This window comes from Nothobranchius furzeri, chromosome 6, assembly GCF_043380555.1.
Source record: "Nothobranchius furzeri strain GRZ-AD chromosome 6, NfurGRZ-RIMD1, whole genome shotgun sequence".
Classification (NCBI taxonomy): Eukaryota; Metazoa; Chordata; class Actinopteri; order Cyprinodontiformes; family Nothobranchiidae; genus Nothobranchius; species Nothobranchius furzeri.
The window spans coordinates 30,098,237-30,122,557 of NC_091746.1; the positions used below are offsets into that span (position 1 = coordinate 30,098,237).

The following is a 24,321-nucleotide window of genomic DNA, read 5'->3' on the forward strand; positions in this document are numbered from 1 at the left end:
GTGAGGGACCTTGAGGAGAGAACGTTACTGTTGACATTTCATTATCTGTGTCAGAGCTGCAGGCTCTGAGCTCCAGCTGGTGGCACGAAGGCAGGCCGATTTAAAGGGAACACGTGCAGTCTCGTGTCTCCTTTTTGACCAGATGTTGGACGGTCAAACTGTACCTAAAAACTGACCATTTGTGGACATTACACAAGCACAAGAAAAGGTAAAATAACAGGAAGTGAAGCCAGCAGAAATGGAAACAAAGAAAAATAAAAAACAAAAACAGGAAAAGTAAAGAGAACGTCTGTTTGAAGAATAAGATTCAAAATGTATTAATGATGGTTTATTATTTAGCTGCCATATCGTAAGATAGATGCAATTTATCATAAAATAAATGTGATGTTGTGACTCAGTGACATGCATAAATGTTTACTCTGCTTTACAAACATAAACGACCTGATGCACCTGAAAGACTGAGAGGAAACAGCAGATCCAGATTTGTCCTGCCTGCTGCACTAAGGATGAAAGGTGAGGTGAAAAGACTCCGTAACAGAAAACCTCAGAAACAGACACAAGCAATAAATACGTACAAAATGAAATGTGGAGCCAAAAAGACGAGACAATGTTTGTATGAAGAATCCGTTTGTAGGTAACCCTCTCAGGCTCAAAATAAGTCCGGATAAAAGGACGAACAACTACGTCCTTCAGGGGTGCTAATCTGCAACGCCCGCCTCCAGAGGGTTAAACGTGGACATCAGGCGTCGTCTGGTTGGGGGAATGATGCTCCAGCATGGTGTAGATGGATGTTAGGGCGGCGTTTTCAGCCCCTCCGGATGATTCTGGAGGGTTTCCTCCCTGTGGGAATAAAAACAGCCTGTGGGTAAAAAGCTGCTGCTCAGTCAGAAATCCCGACTTTAAAAGAGGAACGGAGTTCTGGTTCCACATCCGTTTAGATCAGACTCAGCGTTTTTGAAAACCAAACTGATCTGGACTAAAACGAGGGAACCTTCAACTTCACCAGGTCTCGCAGGAGACTGGAACAAACCGGTCTTTGGTTCTGATCCGTTCTTGGTGTTTTTAGATGTCATTGTCCTGTTAGAGGACGTCTGTCCATCATGGATTGTCCTAACGTTCCCCTGCTATATGGCACCCAGGGTCTTCTTCCATCAGGCCCATTATAGGTCACCTAGGTCTGACGATGATCAACCTTGACCTTGGAGTTGACCTCTAACCTCTGTGGAAGCTGTTTTAGGCTTCAGGTTTCCATTCAGATTATTCATCTCTTCAGGGTATCACTGGTTGTCCTCTTGTGTCCATGTCAAGGGAGGTTGTCTGATGTCCTCCTGTGGACCTTAAACATCTGACTAATCTGACCAACTGTAGTCGGAGGGACGAACCCTAACCCTAACTGACAAGAGGGTGGGACACGAGTCCTTCTGACCACCACCAGCAGGGTGAGTGATGTGTCTTGCCCAAGGACACAAAGACTGCAACAGCCTGAGTGGGGAGCGAACCTGCAACCCTCCGGTTATGATGTGGACACTTATCCCTCATTGCCCCAAGTCCCATTGCTGTTGCTGATTGGACGTGGTCTTCAAGCCTTTAACATTCAGGTCACTAATTGTTTTTCTAACCTCCTGAGACACCCGTGTCCTCATCACTCATTCCATGTAGTGTTGTACACGCCCTGATACCCAGCAGCTCTGTGACTACTCCACATCCAGACCTTCTGTCCACCCAGCAGATCCGCTACCTCCTGATCCCTTCATGTGATCTTCACTCTGACCCCAGAATCATTAAAATCATCCAAACATCAGAGTTTAGAACCCAAAGCTGACTCTAGAGGCTACGTCTCCATCTTTTTGAGCTGTTGGCCAGGTTTGGTCTTTACGGTCGGACGTTTCAGGTTTTCTAAAGTCAACTCAAACTGAGTGAGATCATCTTTATAGCTCACATCTGTGCTGATGGTTTGATCGGTGTCTGCTGGGGTTTTAGGAGTTATTTATTTAACTTGTGAGCTTGTTTATTTCTATTTTTGACTCATTTTGAACTGTTGAAACCTGACCTGCGGCTCAGACTGAGCAACAAGAGCAGAAGTGCTTACTAAAAGATGGACGACATAATCTCTGAAGCTCTGTGTAAACACAATGAGTTGACCTTCTGGGAGCGAATAGAAACAAACGGGGAGGGGTTTGTTTACTCACCTGATTGCGTCTGTCATATCTTATCTGTACTGTTGTATACTGGACGTCCTCGGCTTTGAGGGACTCTGCAAAGATATAAATCATCATTAAATTTATATTCCCAGACAGCAGCTGACTCCTGTCTGGATCCGGATCCAGACCAGTACATCGATGTACTGGTCATCTTCAATGAGAACGTAAAAAGCAGGATAATACAGGGTTATAGAGGATCAAGAGCATTACAGAACCTGTCTGAGACAAAGAGAAGTTACAGACATTTTAAACCTGCTCTTTGGGCTTTACGTTAGTGGTTACAGTCTGCAAGCGAGGAGACTAAACATAAGAGGATTCATTTCAGGCCGAACAAAACAAAAGCATTCATTTGAAGGGACTGGACCACCAGGTGACCTCTGCTGATCCGAAGATCAGAACCTTTTCTTTTAAACCACAAAAGGCTTTGATTTGTTTCGGATAACTGGTTAGTTTGAACAAAAACCAAAAAGCACAAGAAAGAAGGCCTTCTCTAAAAGAGAAACTAAAGAGCATGAGCAGAGAGCCCTGTGGAACACCCCACTAAATATGAAAACATCAAAAATATTAGCCTTTTTATAGTTTAAAAAATCTTTTTAAATTTTAAAAAAATTTACTGAATTTTGAAATCTTCGAACATGGTTTTGACCAAAAGTATTTTTAACATGTGAAAGAAACGCAGATCCTAAAACATGATCGTCTCCATGGAAACTGTGGTGGTAAAAAAAACACTAACCTCGTGTTACCTGGTATAGCAGCACACCTGTGTGTTTGTGTGTGTGTCTAAAATCAGAGGTGGAAAGTAATGAATTACATTTACTCATGTTACTGTAATTGAGTAGCTTTTTTGTATATTTATACAAAAAACAAATCTGATGGACTAGCAGAGGCTTCAGAAGCTACATCTGACTGATGACACATTGTTCTCTGCTATAACGCTAACGCAGAAACACCGGAGTCAGGTGTTGTTTACTACAGCTGTTTCAGCAGAGCTCCATGTGAAACGTCACCAGCTGCCCAGGGCTTAGACCGGAAGTTTGTTTCTGTTTTTCCCGCGCCGGTCGCAAACATCAGATTTTCTTACAATTCCAGACGTCAAAATCCAAAAACCTTTTACACCTGAGGTTTTAATAAACATTTACACATGCTGTTCAAACGAATTTAGCCTCTGGCCGATATCTTTAAATGAGTGAGTGAACCCACCACCGAGGATGAACTCTGCTAACTTTAAAAATCAGCTGCTCTAAATAAGCATGAAGGTCAGAGAGGAGCTCTAGGATGGACATGGATAAAGGAACTGTAATGTAGAGGTAAAGTAGGGCAGGGCCAACGTTAGCAGCTGTCATACGCTCCATCTGACATGTTTGACTTTCATTTAGCTTGTTATGTGACAGGGTAGAGCACAGTCTCATGTTAGAGTTTTGTCATGAGAACATTGAGATACCTCACATGCTGATGGCATCTAAAAATTAACTTTTCTTTTCAAAATAAAGAATAATTTTAATCACAATTGAAACGTACAATCCTAGAAAAACCTCGTCCAATCAATGTGCACGTCCTGTTCTCACTGGTTGGATAGAAATCCCTCCATCAAACCGTGTGTGTGTCCGTGTGTGTGCGTGCACACACGAGCGTGTGTGAACTGGTGTTGTGGTTTTGCACTGATGTAACCATCATTATGCTGACAAAAATGTAACTAAGTAACTTTTACTTTGAGTACATTTTATTTACAATACTTTTTACTTTTACTTGAGTAAAAATTTAGGCAAGTACTTTTACTTGTACTTGAGTAAAACATTATCAAAGTACTGGTACTCGTACTTAAGTAGGAAATTTTAGTACTCTTTCCACCTCTGTCTAAAATAGAGCCGAGGTCTCGAGCAGACACACTAATCTGCTGATAAATGAGTAACATGAAATTCATGAGCTTCTTGTTTCCATCGATAGTTCGTTGAAATCACCTCATCAGTCATTCAGTCACATGACCTGCAGGCAGATGGAGCTGCTGGGAAATAAAAGCCGTTATGGTTTAACAGGAACCAACAGGAGGAGATAATGGAGGGGCTGTGGGGGTTTCCTGTGCGATAAACAGGAAGTTAACATATAAATGTTCCGCATAATTCCCTGTGCATTCCAGAATAAAAGCATGGCATAATGTTAACACATTAACTCTAGTGTCTGTCGTGTTTCTGTGCTAATTCTGGTTTCATGGGCCGAATCGGATCTCTCGTTTTGGTTGTGTTGTGCTGTGAAGCTCTGGAAACTCCCTGGATGACCAAACTCCCACAAGATCCTGTCATTTTAACACACCAGCCATCAGCTCTAATTACACAGCGAGCCTCATCATTACCTGTGGAAAACACCGACAGGTGGTGTCTGTAATACGACTTATGTCTCAGCAGCCAGAGGGTTCACTGTCCTCTCCCATCAGAACCAGCAGGTTTAACAAAGACATGAACAAAACCACCTGAAGCTCACATTTACATTATTATGATAAAAGCAACAAATACCTGCCTTGTCTCTTTTTCCTGAGAAACCTCTGTTTTATCAGACATCCGACTAGAACGATCATCACAATACATAAGGTGGGGAAAGCATACGTAAACAAACCTGTAAGAGAAACACAAATTACTTCATCAAGCAAAAACTGTATTTTAAATCTGATGATTTTAATTTTAGAAACTAATATGATGCTCATTCTTACGAATTCTTGGATTACCAATCCCAGTTTGCCCGAGGTTCAATGCACACGACTCCCTCACATTGAGATGATGAGTCTTACTATCAGCTGGGTTGGCAGATACACATCTATAGGAGGAGTTTTGGTCCTGGTTCTGAACAGTGATGAGTAAAGAGAACACAGAGTGGTTCTGGTTCAGTATCTCCTCATCTTTATACCACAGCAGAGAGGTCCGTTTGTCTACAGAACACAGCAGCCTGCAGCCGTCAGAGGTCCCAGCCAGCCTCTTTACAGTTGGAGTCGGTGCTGAGTCTGCAAAGAGACGAGCATCATTACAGTTTTATATTTCATTTCAGAGAAATTAGACAAGGAGACAACAGTTGTTATGATGTTGTTTTTTTTTTTGGCGTCTTAGTCACTCGAACCACGTATTATTTTACACGCCATGACAATCCAACATTAACCTGAACCCTGGCACCATGATGGTGATGCCCTGAAGGAATCCTCACGACTCGCTGCTTTAACCAGTTTCAGATCATCTGATGTTGAGAAATTTCTGAATTCTAGTTAGTTTTAGATCTGTTATCTCAGAGTGTTACGTTCCCCACTCATGTGTGGCCGTAAATGTGCTGTTTTCTTTTTTTTATTATTATTATTGTGTTTGTTTAAAATGGCGCGTTAAGGACACACCGGCGCAAGACATCGCTGGAGGGTGGCGTCCCCGTTGCTGTGGAGACGTGCCGGGATTCCCTCGCTGCGGACGTTCTCTCCGATGACGTCACGGGGAAGTCTCCGCTCCGAATTGCTGCAGTCACACCTGCAGCTCATCTTGGACTGAGTGTGTTTGTTCCCGAGAGGGGATAAAAGGAACGCTGGATACACGCCCGTGGAGCTACTCCTAACCCATGAGTAGTCTCCATTTCTGCTCCGTTCTGAACACCCTGACTTTAGAATACAATTGTGCGCGCGGTTAGAGGAAAGCCTCTGCATGGTATTCTGTTTAAGCTTGAGTCAGTGGTTTGTAGCCAATTGCTTCACTCTAGTATATGTGCCTGGACAGAAAACTAAGTATTCTCTGTTCTTTAAAAGGTTCTTTTGTTTGGCTTCAGAGAGCCGTTTGGGTTACAGAAACTCTTACCAGCCCAAGTAACTATTTCATTTTAAAAGCTACCTGAGATCTGTTGATTAGTCTGTTTTCCAGCTTTTAATTAAAAGCTGTGATTTTTCTTTATTAGCTGTTTATTTGACTCAGGAGTTTTCTTTGTTGGGCTGTGTCTAGTAGATTGTGTTAGAACCTCCAGCCCCAAGAACATGTGTAAGTTGTGTAACAAAAATAAGGTGTGTTTTGATTAAATAAGGAACATATTTTTATACCCAGGTTTCTTTCTCATCTGTTCTCATCTTTTCTCTGTCCTCTTAGCTTCTTAAAGGGGTAAAGCATAAGTGAAAACCTAACAATCGGAACGTCTCTCAGCTGCTAACATGTCGGATTTAGAGCCGTTTCAGTTGTAACGTGATGCAGGAGCTATTCCTCCAAGGTTATTTAACCTTTTCCACAGTTCCCTCCGACACAGCGCCAGAGTGCATGAAACAGCCTCAAGGTCATGCATTCGCTTCTAAACTGTTTACGTTCCAGTGATGAAGACAGAAGATGAAGACTCTTTTCTTTTCTTTTATTAAATCATATAACTCTATTTTTAATAAAAGCTAATCTAAACAACTGTTAGTCAATAATACAATGTGACCGATCTGTGAAATCACAATATTATGATTAATATGTTTTTAATAAGTAAATGACTTATTCTAGTCCACTAGACACACGTAAGGAAAACAATCACATGACACATTGCTGTACTGATCCAATCAGAACCTTCCTAGTCTGAAGCGTGGCATAGTCTGTGGTGTTTATTAAATCTGTCAGCTTTGATTCGTCCAGAATCAAAAACATCCAGATTAATAAAACAGTTCCAACGCCATCTTAAGATTAGTTCTCAAGATCCCATGAAGTTCACCGCATGTTAAGAGAAGTAAGGACAGGACATCTGTACTTCTCTTTTTAAGCTGAGAATCATTCAAGCTGAGAAAATTATGTTGTTTTGTTACCAACCAGCAACGGTTCTTTCAGAATAAAAGCTGAACTCGCTGACCCAAGGAGGGTCTCCTTTTAACGCTGTGAACCACCTGTCGCTTTTTACCTGGAGACTATCCAAGGACTGGTTTGTCGTACTGTCGACTGTTCTATCGGCTCCAGTACCAGAGGAGGGTCGTGGACCTGGCATCCAGATCTGTATGGAGGTCTCACTGAGGGTATGTGGATGCGACAAAATGGCGTCTCATGTGTTTATGACTACGAGTCTCAAACTCTGATCAGTTAGGAGCAAAACATCATCTCCCACTCAGACTTTGTTCTCCGGATACGAGGGTTCTGAATTTAACACTCATTCACACACACACCACCCACCTCACACTTCATCCAAACAGATCATCCACCATTAGAGAGTTAGTCTTGTTAAATTGTTTAAAATTATTTAGTAATAAATTTCCTTAAACGTTTGAAGGTCTCTCTCTCTTCTCTTGTCTCTGTTAGTACAAAGTGTTTATTTAAATCCCTGTAATAAAAAGATCCAGTCTTCTGATTTAAATAACCCAGTGTCGATTAGATGGAATTCATACTCGATATGAATTTTTAATGTCTTATGGTCCTTAATTAAATGTAATTAACACTTCATTACACAGATTTTGCTCTTGTTAAATAAATGTGGCAGCCATCTTGGATCAGGCTGACTCCAACAGTTAATCAGACGTTTATCCAGTCATTTCTGTCTGAGTTTCATTATAATCCATCCAGCTGTTTAGCTAACAATTCTCCACTGAATGTTTTTACTGGATAAACCAGAGACTCTGCAGCTTCGTTGCTCTCCTGTCACACACAAACTAGGGCTGGACGATATATCGATGTTTTTAAAATATCAGTATAATTTTTAAACAAGATATAAGATGACTTTATATCGATATAACTGGTCAAACTGCTATGCTAGCGATTAGCCGCTATGCTAGGGACATGTTGCTCCGTCTCTAAGCGGTTATTATGTGTATTCTCACAAGTTTGCTCTATCTGAGAGCCTCTGGGTAAATGTGCTGCTCTAAACTTTGCATTTAGCTTCCTGGTTTTTAATTATTTGGGGACGTTCAACGCCAGCGGAGTTCTGTTTATCCATTCTGCTCGTGCGGAGACGAGCCAAACCCCTCCCTCCCCTGTGTAATGAGGAAACATCTACGGACAGCCAGAGTGGCCAAATTACCTCAAACGTATTGTAAGGGTTTGAATAGTAAACTAGAGGGTCAATGTTTTATTGAAGGCAAGCTCAACGGGTGAGAAATGTTGTTCCGTTCCGTTTTTTTCCGCTCTGGTTTGCTATGCTAGTAAATACTCCGTTACGAGCGACTCTGTTGAGAAAGTTAAGAGTCTGTAAGGCGCGGGTAACGGCGACAGAAGCCCGAAAATAATACTCATAAAAGAGCAACCAGAGACTCTGAGTCATTACAGTATAATCACTGATATGAGCCGATACTGCTAGACTGCAGCCATGTTTGCCCTGATCACTAATAACTCCACTGTGCATGACCCATGTGACCTTCAGAAGATGCAATTACATCATCATAAATTTAGCTTAACATGACAGATTTTATTTCTGTGAACAAGAAATAAACGATATGGCCGAAACGATTTAATTTGTAAATATTTTACAGGAGGAAAAATATCGAGAAATATATCGTATTTCGGGATTCAGCTAAAAAATATGGAGATATAAGTTTTCGTCCATATCGCCCAGCCCTACAACAAACCTTTAATATCTCCTGCATACAGAGATGTTCAGGTGTTTTCCACTTTGCTAAGAGTCAAGCTCCCTCCCTCTAAAGTTTCTACCTTCCAGGTTAAATTCTACAGGTCAGGTCTGAACATGTAGAAACGGCAGCAGAGGAGGTTTAACCATGCAAAACCTTTTATGCACCGGGTTTGAGCCTGTTAACAGAAAGTGAAATTATAGAAATCATTTAAACAAAGATGACTGATTGTTCAAAATGAAGCTCTGATGGAGAAAACAGGAGCTGTAAATTCTGTAGGACAAAATTCACTAGAAAACTTTACCTTTATTTAAAATCAACGCTCCTTCCTGCCAGATAAACAGGAATGAACTCTGAGGCTTTTTCGCTGACGTGCCCAGGCATGTCGTTCACTGGAGCTTCATCAACGAATCATCGTGATTCTTTAACACGACGACTCAGTTAGAAATGTAGATTTATTTCTGCTCTACAGGATAAAAACACAGGAAATTCTATCCTGTGTCTCGTCAAAATAAGAGAATCAAGTGACTCAAGCCACACTAGACAGTTTATTATGATCCTAAGACCCGTTTCCTATCCTGATTTTACTGTAGATTGAGAGAGAAAAACGTCTGGAGGATAAAGAGGTGCTACGGTGTGTTGGCACTTCCTGTTGCACCCTCTCCATTCTCACCGGCTAAGCTGCAGCATGTCCCTGATTGCCCTGAATGGCTCCATATTTGATTTCAGACTGAAGTCCTGAGGAGGTCTGAGGGCGACCGCCACTGGAACAGCAGCCTTTACATGTCAAGTGTTTCTTTAAGCCCATCATACATCTGGATTAGCAGTAGGTCACGGATGTGGACGATGGCAGATCTTAGTCTTTGTGTGTCCCTGATGATCTGGGGCCATGTTTATTCTGACTCTTAAACAAAGAGAACCAGAATCTCCTGCTGGTTTGGTTTTGTTTCCTTTTGGAACCAGATGACGGCTACTGACCTGTTCTGTTTGATGTTTCCACAATGGCCCAGAGGCCTTGATTCAGAACCAGCTGGTGCTTTAGTAGAAATTTCTGTTTCATCACTTCTGATATGATTAGTTTGGATTTATTTATTTATTTATTGGTTATATTATTAGAATATAAGTTTGTTTTTGCACAATAAAATCTTTGATCTGCAGCAGATATTTATTATAAAGGCCCAAACGTATCACGAGGGTCTGCTGGGAACGTCCGGCAGAGTCTGCTGTCAGAAGGAGCTTCAATTCCCACCTCCAACAGAACTTCCAGAATGTTCCGGGGGAGGCGGGGGACATTGAGTCTGAATGGACCCTGTTCCGTGCCTCCATTGTTGAGGCGGCCGACCGGAGCTGTGGTCGCAGGATTGTCGGTGCCTGTCGTGGTGGCAACCCCCGAACCCGCTGGTGGACACCGGCGGTTAGGATGCTGTCAAGCTGAAGAAAGAGTCCTGTCAGGTCTTTTTGGCCTGTGGGACTCCAGAGTCAGCTGACGGGTACCGGCAGTCCAAGCGGAACGCGGCTCGGGTGGTCGCAGAGGCAAAAACCCGGGCATGGGAGGAGTTTGGTGAGACCATAGAGCAAGACTTCCGTATGGCTTCGAGGAGATTCTGGTCCACCGTCCGGCGCCTCAGGGGGGGGAGCAGTACGCTACCAACACTATCTATAGTGGGGACGGTGTGCTGCTGACCTCTACTCAGGACGTTGTGGATCGGTGGGCAGAATACTTCGAAGACCTCCTCAATCCCACCGACACATCTTCCAGTGAGGAAGCAGAGTCTGGGAACTTTGGGTCAAATCTCTGGTGCTGAGGTCACTGAGGTGGTTAAAAAGCTCCTCTGTGGCAAGGCTCCAGGGGTGGATGAGATCCGCCCGGAGTTCCTTAAGGCTCTGGATGTTGTGGGGCGGTGTTGGCTGACGCGGCTCAGCAATATCGCGTGGACATCAGGGACAGTCCCACTGGACTTTCAGATGGGGTTGCTGGTCCCCTTATTTAAAAAGGGGGGCCGCAGGATGTGTTCCAACTACAGGGGGATCACACTCCTGAGCCTTCCTGGTAAGGTCTATTCAGGGGTTCTAGAGAGGAGGGTCCGTCGGATTGTTGAACCTCAGATTCAGGAGGAGCAACGTGGTTTTGGTCCTGGCCGTGGAACACTGGACCAGCTCTGTTGGGTAAAAAGCTGATTTTCACCTTCACTTTTTAATAGCATTGTTTTTTCAAACAGAGTTCATTAGCCTTAATCACATTTAACGTGGTAAATACAGTATTGGATGATTTTGTCTGGGAACCATCTGGTCCTGCCGCAGGGAAAGTCGACCTTGTGAGTCTGCAGTTCTGTTATCACAAGTCTCCCTAGTGAAGTCCAGATGGAGTGTTTCTCTGAACCTGGGAAAGTTTGCTGTCTGTGAAGGGGTGGGTGTGGTCATCTTTATGTGTGTGTGTGCTATGTCATCTGTGAATAAAACCTTTTGATGAGCGCCGGCTTGTTGAGAGATTAAACCGACCTCCCACAGCTGGTGTGTTTCTTTTTTCTCTCCGGTTTTGCACAATCTGATTATTGAATATTTGTGTTTATTGGTAAATGGTATTAATAACAATAATATGTCTAACCCCCTTGTGTGTTTTGGACTTTCTTTGAGGTACACCTGGATTGAATAAATAAAAATACCCAACAAGCTCTATACCCTTAGGGGGATCCTGGAGGGTGCGTGGGAATTTGCCCAACCAGTCTACATATGTTTTGTGGATTTGGAGAAGGCGTTTGACCGCATCCCTCGGGGGGCCCTGTGGGGGGTACTCCGGGAGTATGGGGTACCAGGCCCTCTGATACGGGCTGTTAGGTCCCTGTATGACCGGTGTCAGAGCTTGGTCCGCATTGCCGGCAGTAAGTCGGGCTCGTTCCCAGTGAGAGTTGGACTCCGCCAAGGCTGCCCTTTGTCACCGATTCTGTTCATAACCTTTATGGACAGGATTTCTAGGTGCAGCCAAGGTGTGGAGGGCATCCGTTTTGGTGGCCTGAGGATCAGGTCTCTGCTTTTTGCAGATGATGTGGTCCTGTTGGCTTCATCAGAACGTGATCTTCAGCTTTCACTGGAGCGGTTCGCAGCCGAGTGTGAAGCAGCTGGGATGAGAATCAGCTCCTCTAAATCTGAGACCATGGTCTTGGTTCAGAAAAGGGTAGAACGCCTTCTCCGGGTCAGGAATGAGGTCCTGCCCCAAGTGGAGGAAAGTATCTCGGGGTCTTGTTCACGAGTGAGGGGAAACTGGAGCGTGAGATCGATAGGCGGATTGGTGCTGCATCTGCAGTGATGCGGGCGTTGTACCGGTCTGTTGTGGTGAAGAGAGAGCTGAGTCAGAGGGCGAAGCTCTCGATTTACCGGTCGATCTACGTTCCTACCCTCACCTATGGTCACGAGCTTTGGGTAGTGACCAAAAGAACGAGATCACGGATACAAGCGGCCAAAATGAGTTTCCTCCGGAGGGTGGCTGGGCTCTCCCTTAGAGATAGGGTGAGAAGCTCGGTCATTCGGGAGGGGATCGGAGTAGACCCGCTGCTCCTCCATATCGAGAGGAGCCAGTTGAGGTGGCTCGGGCATCTGGTCAGGATGCCTCCTGGATGCCTCCCTGGTGAGGTTTTCCGGGCACGTCCAACCGGGAGGAGACCTAAAGGTAGACCCAGGACACGGTGGAGGGACTATGTCTCTCACCTGGCCAGGGAACACCTTGGGATTCCCCCGGAGGAGCTGGCCCAAGTGGCTGGGGAGAGGGAAGTCTGGGCCTCTCGCCTTAGGCTGCTGCCCCCGCGACCCGACTCCGGATAAGCGGATTAAAATGGATGGATGGATGGATGGGTCTGTTAAATAGTAAAATTTCAGGTGGAAATCTCAGGAATTTATTTCCCAGAAGAGGCGGAGCTCTGATTGGACAAATGTCCTGCACTAATAAAACAGAGTGACATTTTATTAATAATTACATGAGTTATAATCATGTTTTTTTCGTAATAGTTTTATGTTTATGAAATTCTTTCCACACACTCCCTCTCACGTGACACAATCTCAGCAGTTTTATTCTTGACGTTTCAGGACCTTCCAAAATGAGCCGTTTCAGGGCTCTGTGACTTGAAAGAAAACCAGTTGTTGCTGACCACGCCCACCTAACCCCTGGTTGGCTGCTGTAAGGTAAGGAGCTTGAATAGGAGTCGAGAAACAGAGGACCCCATGTACGGTTGGCTAATTGTAACCCTGGAACTGAATAAGCAGAAAATACAAACTGAACGGAAAACACACAGAACACCAGAGACTCGACAGCTCACAGAAAAATGCCAAATATTTATTCTTGCAGAAATAATCTGATAATTCTACAGGAAGTGCCACAATGTGAACAGGAAGCGCTACATGCAGCTAGCCACTGCTGCTTTATTTAACCCTTTAAGTGCAAAAGACGCAATATTGCGACAAGCATCATTGCTGACTTTAAGGAGCCACATCTACAAATATGATCCCTCACGAAGTTACTACTTTATACCAAGAGATAGTGGAGATGTGTACCTTCAAGCTGAGCAGCATTTATGGGTATGTTTATATTGAAAGTTTCAGAGTTTTTAGCGCTTGAAAGCCAGTTTACACTATTGGTTTGCCCTGCTTGTTGAAATTGGAAACTGCGCTGATCCTGTTACGTTTGGAACAGGGCTGGAACAAATGAACCAGTGTGGCTAACCCAAGAAGCTAAGAAGGGCTCCTTGGACCAGGGTATCCCACCCGTACAGCAGACTGGCTCCCGTGCGAGGCTGTAGTCATGATGGTTGCCTGTGGAGATCTATTATGGGCCGGGACTGTTAAATTACAAGCAGAGCCTCAGACCGCTGCAATCGTAGGTCTTTTGCATCGGCTCATGTTCCACGGTCGGAGATCAGCGGGACATTAGCAACACGCTAACCTGAAGCTAACGGAGGTTTTCCGCTTTTTCCGAAAGAAAAATGCAGTAGAGCGACTCCAAAGTACCTCCGACCTGCTTAGTAACGAAATGATAACTAGGTAAGCTGACCGAGGACATCGGGCTTCTCTGGTCCACTGCGGTCAAAGATCCACAAGTCCGCTGGCGAGAGCCGAGTCCACAACGGTGGACATGTGGCTCTTTGACCACGGTGGACCAGTGGCTCGACAGCCTCTGCTATCCTCGGTCACATCTTTAGCTCTAGTTGTTTTCTTTTTTACCCAGCAGCCACACCAACCCATTATATTTGGACCCATCGTAGACCAAGCAGTGTTTTGTTAAACACACAGAATTTCCCTCATTCAAGCTATTAGCAAGAAAAATGTGGTTGGGCGACTCAAAAGTGAAGCAGCGTCATTAAGAAGAGCTGCGGTGTTTCTGTGGTCTCCCTCAGAGATCCACCAATGACCAGCATGACTACAGTCTCACATCGGAGCCGGACCGGCTGACTCGGGAAACGGGAACAGCCAGCCGCCTGCTCCAGCAACTGTTCCCAGGTAGGAGAGAGGAGTGTGTTATGGAGCTCCACTAACATGTTTGACCAAGCAGTTAAATGACACAGCATTTACCCCATTCAACCAGCGAAATAAAGCGCAGAAATATAAAGTTACTTACTGATAAAAACTGCTTGGATGATCTGTTAGTAATTACAGCTTGCCTTTTTGTCCAACTAATTCCATGATTAACATCCAAACACAAACACACAGACAAATCTAAAGTTCTGAGTCAAAATGGTCGAACATCTACTAACGTGAGGCCGAGGTCTTTCTCCGGAGCTAGTTTTGAAGTCACGTGGCTCTGATGCTCATTAATTATTCAGATTTTTAAGCATTAAATTCTATTTGAACAGAAGAGTTGAAAAAAAATTCACCCCCGTCAGACTAGTGAAATCAAATCAAAATCAATTCAAAGATATTTTATTAATCCCAGAGGGAAATTAGAGTTTCAGTACACACAATTCAGAGATCAGACATACATGGGCAAGACACATGACAAGAATTGGTGACTGTGGTCATTTGTAACCCTGAGTCGTGCTACCTTAATAGAGATAAGAGGGTAACATGAGGATTGGTTCAGGTGGAGGAAAAAAGGCACTTCAGCGTTACCCTCCCACCAGGAGGGCAGCTTTGCTCTGCAAAAAGCACCTCAGACAGAAATGCAACAGACTTCAGACATTACACAACATAAGTGTCCACTAGGTGGGGTGGTGGGTTGGGACTATCCCACTTCAGTTCCTGCAGCCACGATAAGCAGCGCATGACACCTCAGTGTGGATAGGGGGAGGAGCATTGAGGGTTGGAGGGTTGCAGTGACCCTGGACGCTTCAGCGGCCTTCCCGCAGTCCCGCCCAGGCTGGGAAAAGAGGCAGAGTTGGGTTGCCATAGCGACGGCACATTCCACATATCTTCTGAGGGGGGAGTTTTCGTTGGAGCCTTGCAGGCGCAATGGCGCCATGAATGTAAACTAGATCTGTTAAACCTAAAATGGTTTTTTGAACCAGACAGCTGTGAAATGGGCATTTTCAAAATGAGAGTCAATGAGGATTTGCTCACTTCTGCCGCCAGCCCCTAGTGGATTAGAGTGAAACTGCAATTTTTGGTTTTATTGTGCTCTTTCATTGGCCAAGAGTCCCCTTGAGTTTCCAGGTCTTACCTGGGTATTATTGGACTTTTTATTGTGTATTTTAGACATTTTAAATTTTCTTTTATATTCATACTTTGTCTCTGTTTTATCTATTTTATCATGTTTTTGTTTTATTGTTCCTGTTGTACTGTGCTATAGAAATAAAGATGATGATGATAAATCTGTTTCTACAAACTGAGACCTTTCAATAAACTATCTAATGCACTCGTTGTTCATAATTGTCCCATAGAACCAGTTTAAAAATATTGGAGGGCAACTCCGTCTCCATGTTGTAACCGAAAATTCTTTAACATGATGCCAGAGACCGTGAACTTCAGTTGGGATTATTACAATCACAGATTAAACATCTGTACCTGAGATGCTCAGATGTTAAAACACATTCGGATCAGTTCAAAAGGAAAATTCGACTCACCGTAAACTGTGAGATTGTAGGACTTTATGAAAACTCGTCCTGTTTTAGACTCGATGGTATAAACTCCTGAGTCGGTCTTCTGCAGGTCTGTGATCGTAAACAGTCCAGAGTTTCTATCCCACTGAACTCTATTCAGGTAAACGTCCAATCCAAATGGAGAAACGGAAGCAATGATTGGTTTATCATGTGAAAGAAATCCTCTCTCAGGTACAGGATCGGGTAAAGTGATGCTTCCTCCGACGACTCCACTCAGGGTTTTGTTCACGTCTTCAGCAGCAGATAAAACCATCAGCATCACTGTGGATTATAAACAGGAACAACCGTCAGACCAAACCTGATGAAATATATAAATTAGTCTCAGTTTATGTCATTAGAGTCCAGCATCAGGTGTGTAAGAAATAAACATGGCAAAGCTTTTACTACCATGTTAAGGGGTTGTTTTAGATGTGACACCAGAGCCTGACCACTTCCTGCCGGCGGAGTGTGTCTTTCTGAGAGAAACTTATATTTATGTTAATTCTCTAGTTTTTTGTCTCCTGGTGACACAACTTTACTGTGGGTTGGTGATCTCCACCTGGTTTATGTTAACTGTGACCATTGACATTGCTAAAGCCTGTTAATTTAAGGCCGCTAATGCTAGTACTAGCAGCTAACACCGGAACAGTGCTGTGTTTTCCAACACCACCTGAATGCACCAGGAATTTTTCATCTGGTGTCACTGAAACATTCAGGAAATATGACTGAATCTGAGCTGCTGGATGTTTTTCTTTACAACACTAGTGTTACGTTTAATTACCAGCCACAACTACATCATAACCTTCAATGTTCACAAATAATAAGGTCATTTCTACACAAAACAGCTATTTTGTGAGTGGAAATGTTTGTGCAGAATAACCTGGCTGTAAAATCATTAAAACATTGAAAAAAACATTTTTGTTTTGTTTGATCAGAAAACGAGAGACCAGACTGTTGCATTACGGTCTTTCCTAAACTTCAGAGCAAGTCACTCCCTACCAGAGTATTACTCTGCTCCCACTTCCTGTTTGAAAAATACAACAAATGCTATTGCCTAGCAGACCGAGAGGGCGGAGCCACTAACAAATACACACACAGGCTCACAACGACATTGTGACATCATATGGTACCAGCTAACGTTCTAGGGTACCTCTTTCTCTTCTTCTTTCTTTCGGTCTTTATTTTGGTTTACAGCATTAACATTTTCTTTTCAAACAAAACAACAATATTAACAACTTGAATTTAAACCAAAAAAGGAATAGGCAGAAGCAATGCTTATTTTAGCCTACCCTGTTTTCCACCTAAGATACATAACCAATATACATTTCTTTTATTTTCCCCAATATAAATAACCACAATGAAAATTAATTAATGTCTATACATACTTTTCATACCCTGTTAATATGTGACACTTTACACCTGCTTTAAACTTTAGTAAAGAAGTACATTTCTTCAAATCATCGTCTAACTCGTTCCACAATTTCACACCAACAACGGAAACACATCTTGATTTCACATTAGTTCTGGCTTTTACACATTCAAACATAAATACACCTCTGAGATTATAATGATCATCTCTTGGTTTGAAATAAACTTTTATGCAATTTGGGATATTATTATTAACTACTTTATGAAGAATCTCTAAGATTTTTATAATATCTCCTAATTTTAGCGTTTTAGTTTGACTAAATAGATTATGGGATGGTTCGAGGTATCCCAATTTATTAACTATTCTAATCGCCTTTTTTTGTAATTTAAATACAGTCTCAACACACGTTTTACCTGCATTTCCCCAAACCTCTGCACAGTAAGACAAATAAGGCATAAATAAAGAGCTATAAATCAAAAACAAGGCTTTTTTATTTAGTACATCACTAGTTTTATAAAGTATAGCAATAGATTTAGACACTTGCCGTTTGATATATTCGATATGTGGTTTCCAACTGAGTTTACTATCAATAATCACACCGAGGAATTTAGTTTCATATACTTGTTCAATTGGGACTCCATTTAAATACAGCTTAGCACCGTCATTGTCCCTGTTCCCTGAAAATATCATAAATTTGGTTTTATTTTCATTTAGTGATAGCTTGTTGTAATCAAACCATTTTTTAACTGAACCCAATTCCCAACCTCTTAGCCAATAGCGATGGCAGATTTAAATTCAAATGCAGTGTAGAGTTTTTACCTGACAACGGTACAACACTGACAGTTTTAGGCAGAAAATTAAAATTTTAACTAAAATGCACTGAAGTGCAAAACTATTGACTACACGTGTCTGCAGCACGATTAGACACGCATTTATATAGTTTATCAGAAAACAAGTTGTTTTGGGGGTGACTTGCTCTTTAACGACTGAATGTGTGTAGGTATATTCATGTGTGTATGTATAAATATGTATGTATGTTTATGTGTATATGTAGTGGATACGTGTGTATGTCTATATGTATATGTATATATGAAGTATGTGCAACCATATGGGCGTGCAATGCACTTTAATGTATATATGTATGAATAGGTATATGTGCAAAAATCCTTTTGCTTTTTGAATTATTACTACTATTAATTTTGTCCTTTTTCTTTACAAATTGAACTCTAGTTAGCTAACCAGTCAAGCAATTATAATTATTGTTATTTCAGTGTATAAATGTCATTTTAGCTAAAAAGGGGCAGATAACATAAGTTTTCTTCTTTCTGTTCCCTTTTCATTTTCTTGGTTTGAGAAACCTCATTTTATTGTTAGTATTGTATTTTTTTCTATTTTAATAATAAATCAAATAAATAATTAAAAAAAGAAATGTAGAACCTCAGCTTTTTTCTGTTAACTCTAACTGTAACCTTAATGTAAAGGCCTTTTTCTAACAGCAGTAAATAATTCGTATGGAATAAATACAATTTAAATGATCATAAAACAGTTTTTACTGTAAAACAATCACAACATGATATTTTTACCACATCGATCACCCTGAGTCCAGAAAAAGTTTAATAAAGGAGAATCTGAACAGACTGAAACCAAACAAATTATAACTTAACAAACAAACAAAAATATAGTAAAGATACAAACAAACAAACAAACAAACAAACCAACAGGAGAGGAAATATTTCACAATAAAACAGAAAACATGAGGAGATCAATCCAGAGTTATCTCTGTAGTTATGCTGCTATAGGCTTAGACTGCTGGAGGACACACTGACCACTTTCCACACTCTACTGCTTTCTTCTACAATCTGCTCTTTAACTGTATTACTTCCTGCTATTTCAGCTGTTAACTTTATTTTCTCTCTAAGTGTTTTTCTCCCCAGAAGAAGCTACAACGATGTTATGCTGAGCTGTGGTGGCCTCATGGAGGGGGCCATCGTCTAGCACACTGCTGCTAACCACTTAAACATTCTCCCTCTCCTGATAATAACTTTTTACTCTCTTTGACGTTGGATGTGCTACTACTAGTTTACCCGTTTAATTATAGATCCACTAGGATAAATACAAAAAAGTTTATCTCTCACCAAATAGAATATTTACTAAGACATCACAATATAACTATAGACACATTATTGTGTGTGTGTGTGTGTGTGTGTGTGTGTATGTGTGTGCGTGCGTGTGTGTGTGTGTGTGTGTGTGTGTGTGAGTCGTGGAGGATGGCTGCTTATACTGAGCCAGGATTCTCTGGAGGTTTATTCCTGTTAAAAGGGAGTTTTCCTCTCCACTGTCGCTACATGCTTGCTTAGTATGAGGATTGCTGTATAGTCACTGACACTAGTCAGTGACTTGATGCAGTTTGCTGGGTTCCTTATATAGGAAACATTATTTCTGATTGGCTTAATGACCTGACCTGTACTGGAATGTTTATTATGTGAAGCGCCTTGAGACGACTCTTGTCGTGATTTGACGCTTTATAAATAAACTTGAATTGAATTGAACTGAACTCTGGCTTTAGGATAAAAAGCTGTAAATCAAATAAAATACTGGAAGCTTCTTTACTTTCACTTTTATTTCAAACCCAACAGGAAACCTCCATCTAATTTGTTTTCCGAGTCACACAAACGGATCAAACTGACACACAGTTGTTCTTGTTTTTTTGTTATTGTTCAAACACAAAACAACCTTATGTTTTTATTCTGATGCAGAAACACGAAGAATTAAAGGCTCTCGCTAAAAGTTTTCTTTTATTCTAAAGAAACTTGATAAGAAACTGGATATTTATTTCCCTATTTTAATTAGTATCAGATTTTTAAAATATGAGTTTATAGTTTCAGTTTCCACCTTGACCATGTTTACCATTATTCCCACTGGAATTTCAGATGAATGGCATTCAATTAAAACAGAAATTTCTCTGAAACAGGAGCTAAAAATACTCCAAGCAACCAGAATGCTGAAGTTGCAGCTGGTGCTGTTTAAATACAAATTTAGATTTTTTTCTTGCAACAGTTAAAAAAAAGGAGTTCATAAAGCTTTATTTATAACATTTTCACATTTTTCATTTTATGCTTCAGGAAGACTAACGAGTAGTTAAAGGGTTAAATCAGCAGCTCAGTCATCAAACTTGTAAACGTGTCAGAACGACACTCGACTGATGATGAAAACATGAATTTAGTGGTTTAGTAACGACACCAACAGCTGTTGGAGGTTTTAAACGATGGGATAACAGAGAAATTGTTTAATGTTCCTTTAAGAGCACCTTTGACGTTATCATACTCGCAGGTACACAATACCCTACGGTCTTCAGCAAAGTGCACTTGAAGGAAGTGTGCAGTAAGGTTTCGAGTGCGTGGTGCACAAGTGTGCAAAGAATTGCTGAATTGAGACAGCATTGCGTAATAAACCACAATGCATGCAAAACCTTTATTAACAACTGTTAAACAAACAACCAAACAATTATTTGAAATACATTTAATTAATTGCTGCTTCGTCTAAAAGTTTCAGAGCATCATGTAATCATCCTAAAATTAACTTCTTTCATTAGAAAATACATATTTTCAAAAATATCCAGCAGCAACGGATTGTGGGTAATACCCTTCAGAAGTGAAGTGCGGATCAAGGGTGGCCCAATCCCAACACTCGTACTTGTACCCTTGCGCCCTTCAAATGCGTGTTCCCGGCCAGGGTGCGAGTGCGAAGGGTGTCCTGGTTCTCAAGTGCGGAAGTTGACCACGCCCCCATTGCACCCTTAATCTGCACTTCACCCAAGTCCGCAGCGATGCGCACCTCGAGCGAGGGTATTACCCACAAGTCACTGCTGCAGGAGAAATGGCTCAAGTTCCTTTTCTGAAAATATGTATTTTGTAATGAAATGAGTTCCTTTTAGGACGATTAGTTGATGCTCTGAATTTTTTAGACAAAGCAGCAATGAAGACAATTTTATTTCAAATAATTGCTTTGTTGTCTGTTTGAAAGTTGTTAATAAAGGTTTTTGAAAAAAGCTTCACAGCGACCAGCATCCCGGCATGCGTTGCGATCGATGACACAACGCGCTCAAACCCTACTGCGCACGTTCTCCAAGTGCACTTTGCTGAAGACCGCAGTGCGAATATTGGGATTGGGCAGGTGGAAAAAGGGCGTGATCAACTTCCGCACTGGACAATCGGGACACCTCACACACTCGCACCCCTGGTCGGGATTTCACGATTGTGTGGAAGTGCGAGTGTTGGGATTGGACCTCAGTGAGCTTTCAGTTTTTCTGGCTCTCGGACTCAGACCTAGATTTGAGGGTTTGAGTTCAGCTTGTTCTGGTTTTAAGCTTCAGGAACGTCTCGGAGAGGAAAACAGGAGATACCATCTGAAGCTGTTAATGTGGACGGAACTTCTCCCAACCCCACAGGAAACTCTTATTTGTTCCTGCCTGGAGATCAGAGAACTTGGACCAGACTTTAGCTGAATCCACACCAAGGCTCCAGACTCTGGAGGGTCCAGAAACAGAGATGAGAGTAAACACATCAGGGACTTTCCTCGGAGCTTTTCCTTTCACACTTTTGATCAGGGGGATTTTAGTTTCTTTTCCAAAACCAAATTTCCCCTCGGATCCTTCCTCTGATGGACAGGGCTGGTGGACTGGAGAACCGTCGATGTGAGACCTGTTCAGGTTTAATCAGCGTTGCTGCTTTGTTTCTGCTGTAGCTGCTAACGGGACCGTGCAACAGCTTCATGGGTCTGCATCAGCAGCGACCAGAGGACTGGTCTTGATTACCGGACCAGAACCAAACGTCAGGACGAGCTCGGCTGCATGACAGAGTATAGTCAAAATATAGGTACAGTGGGTATCAGAGTACTTTTGAGTACAAGTAAAGAACCATTGTATCAGACCAATAGGAGGCTGTAGTTAGCAGTATAAAGACAGAGGACAGCTGCTACGGAAGCCCAGAGGGGACCATAGAGAAGTATCTCTGGATGCAGCAGTTAGTGTGTGGAGGGGTGGGAGTCATAGTCAACAAATGCAGAGGAGAGTTTGTTGACACCAGCACCCTGATTCTTGTTCTGACCACTAGAACATTCTGTCCTTCAGAGAGCCTGAGGGACTGTAAATAAGGGAGTATTTTCAGTTAAACACTGTTATCACTGATGCTTGTTTATCAAATGAGGTCAGGTTTGTTTACTGGTGGTTGTTGGCCCACAAACAGACCAGATAAAACACTCAAATGCCCAGAGAGTCGACAAGCCTTTAAAAACAAACAAACAATAAATAAATAAATAAAACTAGGGGTTATTATTTTTTTTTGCTTTTGGTTATATTCTATTTTTATATACCGTAAGCTTGAAATATAATTTTTTCCAATGATGTCATCATTTTTTCTGTGATATGGAGCTGATGTTTACTTTTCTTGATTTAGATATAAATAAGAATCTGCAGCTTTTAAAGTAAAATCTACTTGAATTGATCTAATGTTGACTATTAATTAGAAAACTTAGAGAGAGATTGTACTTCCTGTAAACTCTTCTTGTACTGCCATTCCTGTCACTTATTTTCTCTGTGGTGACCCCTGCTGATTCATCTAATGTTGAACTCTTGTACCAGTCAGACTGAAAACAACTTAACATTATAAGGCTTTACTGGTATTTTAGCCACTGTGATGTTCTGTTATTATGGGATGGATGAAGTTTATGCCTGATCATGTTTTGAAGGCAGGTATAAGCTGACTAAGACGATCTAGCTTTATTCTAAGATGTTCTTTAGGAGAACAACACCTCAGAGCTTTGACCACTTATCAGGGTTTATGTCAGACAGTTTGACTGCTAAAGCAGATGTGGTTTTGGACTAACTCCATGTTACCTGAGTACTAAATTAATCAGCGTGGCTCAGTTCTACCTGGCCAGCAGACTGAAGCCCATTAATGAAATGAAGGTAACATATCTTCATTTTAAACGTGTAGACTCGAGCTAATTTAACCATCTGTGTTCACTTCTTTATGGTGATGAAGGATAACGGGTAATAAAAATCACATTTATGTTTAATTTCGCTCTCTCTGAAATAAACAAACACCCTCATTTAAATGAAGTTTAGACATAAACTCTGCAGCTCCGACAGGTTTCAGATGAAGAATTTCTTTACTCACCAGTCAGCCAGGAAACGGTTCTGATCCACATCTTTATCCGTTAACGACAAACTAACATCCTAGCGGCGGCTGAATTTCAATATTTTCCCAATAAAATAAAATTTCCCTAATAAAATGTTCCCGTTAAGGAGCAGCAGCTCGTCACCTGCCCGGACTCTCGGTTGTTCTCCAAACTGGCAGAATAAGAAAATGACGGGAAACAAAACCAAAGCTTTTGTTGCATTTTGTTAAAGTAAAAAACAGCAGAGCTACCCAAACATGAATTACCAGCAAATCAATAAAAGCGCCTCGTTGTTCAGCTTCAGCCAAAAGCCCCCCACCCCCCCCGCCGGAAGTACCACAATTGCAGTTCCACCCTCATCCACTAGGGGCTGGTGTCAGAAGCGAGCAAATCCTCATCGACTCCCATGTTAAAAATACCAATTTCACAGCAGAAATAAACATGTTTACAGCCTGGTACCAGAACATGTTTTTGGTTTAAATGATCTAGTTCAGCGGTTCCCAAACTTATTTAGCCGCGCACCCCCTTCTATGTCCCGACCATGTCGACCCCCCTGTATATATATATATATATATATATATATATATATATATATATATATATATATATATATATATATATGTAGAACATGTTCAATAGGAAGGGAAATAAGCTCTGGTAGCTTATATAATTCCCCCCAAATCAAATTTCAAGAAAGATAAAACAAGAAAAATAATTTCCCAAAACTTAGTGTCATAGCCATTTTCTTATAACATGTTTTATCCTCAATCACACAAACAAAATTTACATTTTTTATGCCCCCCAATGTTCACAGCTCCCAGCTCACCAACAATAGACAATTACAATCAAATGTAACACCCTTACAACTTTTCCTCCTCCATAAAAAATTTTATACTTATCTTTAAACTTATGCAATGAGGGACTTTGCTTTAGATCCCCACTTAGCTCATACCAAACTCTTACTCCCGTAACAGAAATACAAAATGACTTTAA

General features: G+C 41.8%; 1 protein-coding gene across 2 annotated transcripts; it reads right to left on the minus strand.

Annotated features, from left to right (window-relative positions):
* Positions 1-313: 313 nt before the first annotated feature.
* On the minus strand, positions 314-23,595 carry LOC107394438 (uncharacterized). 2 transcript variants are annotated; one of them, XM_015973374.3, is made up of 6 exons: positions 23,328-23,595; positions 15,768-16,064; positions 4,903-5,190; positions 4,713-4,808; positions 2,190-2,254; positions 314-840 (listed from the first exon to the last, which is right to left on the minus strand). In XM_015973374.3, exons 1-6 carry the CDS (start codon positions 23,356-23,358, stop codon positions 727-729), a joined length of 891 nt encoding a protein of 296 aa, XP_015828860.3. In that variant the 5' UTR covers positions 23,359-23,595; the 3' UTR covers positions 314-726. The 2 variants fall into 2 exon arrangements, with proteins under 2 accessions (XP_015828860.3, XP_015828864.3); XM_015973378.3 differs by having other exon boundaries at positions 4,709-4,808.
* Between the last annotated feature and the right edge of the window lie 726 nt (positions 23,596-24,321).